Source organism: Bison bison, unplaced genomic scaffold, assembly GCF_000754665.1.
Source record: "Bison bison bison isolate TAMUID 2011002044 unplaced genomic scaffold, Bison_UMD1.0 scf7180017864283, whole genome shotgun sequence".
NCBI classification, from domain to species: domain Eukaryota; kingdom Metazoa; phylum Chordata; class Mammalia; order Artiodactyla; family Bovidae; genus Bison; species Bison bison.
Window position 1 is genome coordinate 1,623,816 of NW_011494855.1, and position 4,447 is coordinate 1,628,262.

Below are 4,447 nucleotides of genomic sequence, written 5' to 3' on the forward strand. Positions count from 1 at the left end.
CCAAAAGTCTACTAGCAATAAATGCTGGAGAGGGTGTGGAGAAAAGGGAACTCTCTTACACTGTTTGTGGGAATGCAAACTAGTACAGCCACTATGGAGAACAGTGTGGAGATTCCTTAAAAAACTGGAAATAGAACTGCCTTATGATCCAGCAATCCCACTGCTGGGCATACACACTGAGGAAACCAGAAGGGAAAGAGACACATGTGCCCCAATGTTCATCGCAGCACTGTTTATAATAGCCAGGACATGGAAGCAACCTAGATGCCCATCAGCAGATGAATGGATAAGAAAGCTGTGGTACATATACACAATGGAGTATTACTCAGCCATTAAAAAGAATACATTTGAATCAGTTCTAATGAGATGGATGAAACTGGAACCTATTATACAGAGTGAAGTAAGCCAGAAAGAAAAACACCAATACAGTATACTAACGCATATATATGGAATTTAGAAAGATGGTAACAATAACCCTGTATGTGAGACAGCAAAAGAGACACTGATGTATAGATCAGTCTTATGGACTCTGTGGGAGAGGGAGAGGGTGGGGAGATTTGGGAGAATGGCATTGAAACATGTAAAATATCATGTATAAAACGAGTCGCCAGTCCAGGTTCGATGCACGATACTGGATGCTAGGGGCTGGTGCACTGGGACGACCCAGAGGGAGGGTATGGGGAGGGAGGAGGGAGGAGGGTTCAGGATGGGGAGCACAGGTATACCTGTGGCGGATTCATTTCAATATTTGGCAAAACTAATACAATATTGTAAAGTTTAAAAATAAAATTAAATTAAAAAAATAATAAAAATAAAAAAAGAAATTCAAGGATATTTAATAAATATGTCTATTATATGGTGTAGAAATTTGTTCATAAAGTTGTAAATGCAGGGGACTAGGACACATATCCAAGTGTTCCTTCTAAATTGTAGAGTAAAAGAGGTTTTGACAACTGGACAGTTGAGGCAAGGGGACTATGAAAAAATCTGTTTAAAAATTCTATCACCTATCATGTTAGAGAATTTTTGTGAGTTTTCTCCCCTTGGATGAAGGTACTACTATTCCAAAGAACTAGAAATAAGTACTAAAAGGTTTAGAGGAAAGATAGGACATCAAAACTCTTGAGTATGTTGTGTCTGTGAGATTTCCCAGGGCAAAAGAGCTCAGTTAATAATTGTTATGAGTGTCACATAAATATCTGTAAAGAGTATACAATAATGGCAAATATGATAAACACTATACAAGTATTCGATAAACAAATATACAGAACCAAATCTCAGAAAAGAGATCTACCTGAGGACACACACACACCCATATATATATATATATGGGTGTGTGTGTGTGTAAATATATATATTTACAAATTCATAAATATATTTACAAATTACAAATATATTTACGATTCACAAATATATATATATATACACACACACATGTAAATATATATGGCTAATCAAAATTTAGACCAGTGAATTGTCAAAATTTAGACCAGTGGTTCTCATCAAGGAAAGCGTAATATCCTGGGAAGGTGTTTTCAAATACAAGCATATGTCCTTTCCTAAAATTCTGATTTTTTTTTTTTTTCTCTGTAGCAGTGTGTTAGTTGCCTACGAATGTCTGTCCTTCTCTTCTTTTTTTGTAACAGACCCGCCATTTTACTCCAGGAAGTAAAGTCCATAGCACAAAGGCTGATTTCTTGCCCTCTCAGTTTTAGTTGTGGGAAGTCAATGAGATGTGAACAGAAGTTACTGGAAGGGCCTCTAGGAAAGTTCTTTAAGACAACGTGGCCTGTACCCTTTTATCATTTTATCCTTTGCTCCATCTTGCTGACTGAAATATAGATATGATATTTGATGCTCAAGTAGTTATCTGTACCAATCCTGAATGGACTGTGAAGAAAGAGATAACACAGTATCAATTATTAAATCATTCCCAACCAGTTTACAGCGATTGTATAGTTTACATCTGAGAGTGCCTCCGCTCTCCACAGAGCTCCTTATCAGTATGCTACTTATTATCCTTTCCACACATACTTTTAAGTCTTGTGATAATTCTGGCCCCAGTTATTTCTTCCTGTTTTACTGTCTTTTAGTGTTCTGTGAAATAATTTTGTCCCTTCTTTCTTAGAATCTTTCTTCAAGCTCTCTGAAGGAAGCTTCTTGCTTCTTTTGTTTATTCTTATTCCTTCTCCCTTCGAATTCCTTTATCATGTCACCCTCCTGACAGATCCCCTTTCCTTTCCCCTCAATCTCTGTTAGAACACTGTCCTAAGTATATCATCAGCTCTTAATAGGAGGGCTGTTTATCAGAATCATACATAATGGAACTCTTTTCATCTTTTCTAAACTTTGCCTACCTCATAGGTTTTGCTGTTGTTTTTTAAATTAAAGTCAATCATGATAATGTATTATAATACATGTGAGAGTTCTTTGAGAACTCTAAAACATATATGAGATATTATCATTGTTGTCATTGCTTTTATTTTCTTTCCACAGAGTATATATTCTCCTGTTGATTTAAAATATTCTACTGAAAAGAGAAAACATGTTTCTTCTATTTTATATGAATTAAAAACAAGAAAACCAAGATATCTCATTCAAAAAGGTTAGTTATATGAATTTTTAAATTATATTTAATGAACATATTTTGATGAAGAGTAATTATATTTGTTAAACATTGGGCACGCTAATATGAACTATAAATATGACTCCATGAAAATATATGTTGAGACTTCTAGATAAAATATCTATATCTCATTTAATATTTTATAAATATATATATATATTCAGAAAGTTGTTTTATGAATATGAAAGCCCTGATTTTGACTAGAAGTTGGGAATTAGAAATAAGTATTATCAAGAAGGGCTCCCTCAGTGGATCAGCAGTAAAGAATCTACCTACAATGCAGGAGACACAGGAGATGTAGATTTGATCTCTGGGTCAGGATGATCCCCTGAAGGAGGGTGTGGCAACCCACTCCAGTATTCTTGCTGGGAAAATCCCATGGAGGAGTCTGGCAGACTACAATCCGTGGGGTTGCAAAGGGTCGGACACACTAATCAACTGAAAACGCACACACACACACATATTAGCAAGAAACATACTGAATTTTTTTGTTACTGTATGACTGTGTCAGCATGATACATCCTTCAGGAATATAAATCATTTAAATTAAAAATGATATAAAATGTCTTTCAGACTTTGAAGATAATTATTTCTTTTTTTTAAATTTAATTTTATTTTTAAACTTTACAATATTGTATTAGTTTTGCCAAATATCAAAATTATTTCTTATTACACAAAAACTTTTATCTTAATAACATTTTGGTCATCATATCTGTGCATACATGCTAAGTCACCTTAATCATGTCTGACTCTTTGCAACCGTATGGACTGTAGCCCACCAGGCTTCTCTGTCCATCGGTTTCTCCAGACAAGAATACTGGAGTGGGTTGCCATGCCATTGTCTAGTGGATCTTCCCAACCCAGGAATCGAACTCTCATTTCTTATGTCTCCTGCATTAGCAACTGAGTTCTTTACCCCTAGCACCACCATCATATGTGTACTTGTATTTATTTTGCTTTTGCAGAATTTCTTCTGATAAAATGTTGTATTCTAAGCAGATGACATTACTTTATCTCTGTCTTTCACAGAGGACTAATAAAACCAGTTCTGTAAAATAATTAGAAGGTCTTATAATTTTTCTCAGTTTCTCTTCAGTTTAATTCAGTTCAGTCACTCAGCTGTGTCTGACTCTTTGCAACCCCATGGACTGCAGCACCAACTCCTGGGGATTTTTCAAACGCATGTCAATTGAGTTGGTGATGATGTCCAATCATCACATCCTCTGTCGTCCCCTTCTCCTCCCACCTTAAATCTTTCCCAGCATCAAGGTCTTCTCAAATGAATCAGCTCTTCTCATCAGTGGCCAAAGTATTGGAGCTTCAGCTTCAACATCAGTTCTTCTAGTGAACACTCAGGGTTAATCTCTTTTAGGGTGGACTGGTTAGATCTCCTTGCAGGCCAAGAGACTCACAAGAGTCTTCTCCAACACCACAGTTCAAAAGCATCAATTCTTCAGCACTCAGCTTTCTTCACAATCCAACTCTCACATCCATACATGACTACCGGAAAAACCATAGCCTTGACTAGATGGACCTTTGTTGACAAAGTAATGTCTCTGTTTTTTAATATGCTTTCTAGGTTGGTCAGAACTTTCCCGTCAAGGAGTAAGTGTCTTTAATTTTATGGCTGCAGTTACCATCTGCAGTGATTTTGGAGCCCCCCAAAATAAAGTCTGACACTGTTTCCACTGTTTCCCCATCTATTTCCCATGAAGTGATGGGACCAGATGCCATAATCTTAGTTTTCTGAAAATTGAGCTTTAAACCAACTTTTTCACTCTCCTCTTTCACTTTCATCAAGAAGCTTTTTAGTTCCTCTTC

The 4,447-nt window shown here is 36.2% G+C and overlaps 1 protein-coding gene across 1 annotated transcript in view; it reads left to right on the forward strand.

Moving 5' to 3' along the window:
• The window catches only part of LRRIQ3 (leucine-rich repeats and IQ motif containing 3), a 199,693-nt gene that overhangs the window by 113,022 nt on the left and 82,224 nt on the right, over positions 1-4,447 (forward strand). Inside the window, exon 6 of the mRNA XM_010849437.1 lies at positions 2,497-2,605. Within this exon, the coding sequence (XP_010847739.1) occupies positions 2,497-2,605 (109 nt within the window). The remainder of the gene's footprint in view (positions 1-2,496; positions 2,606-4,447) is intronic.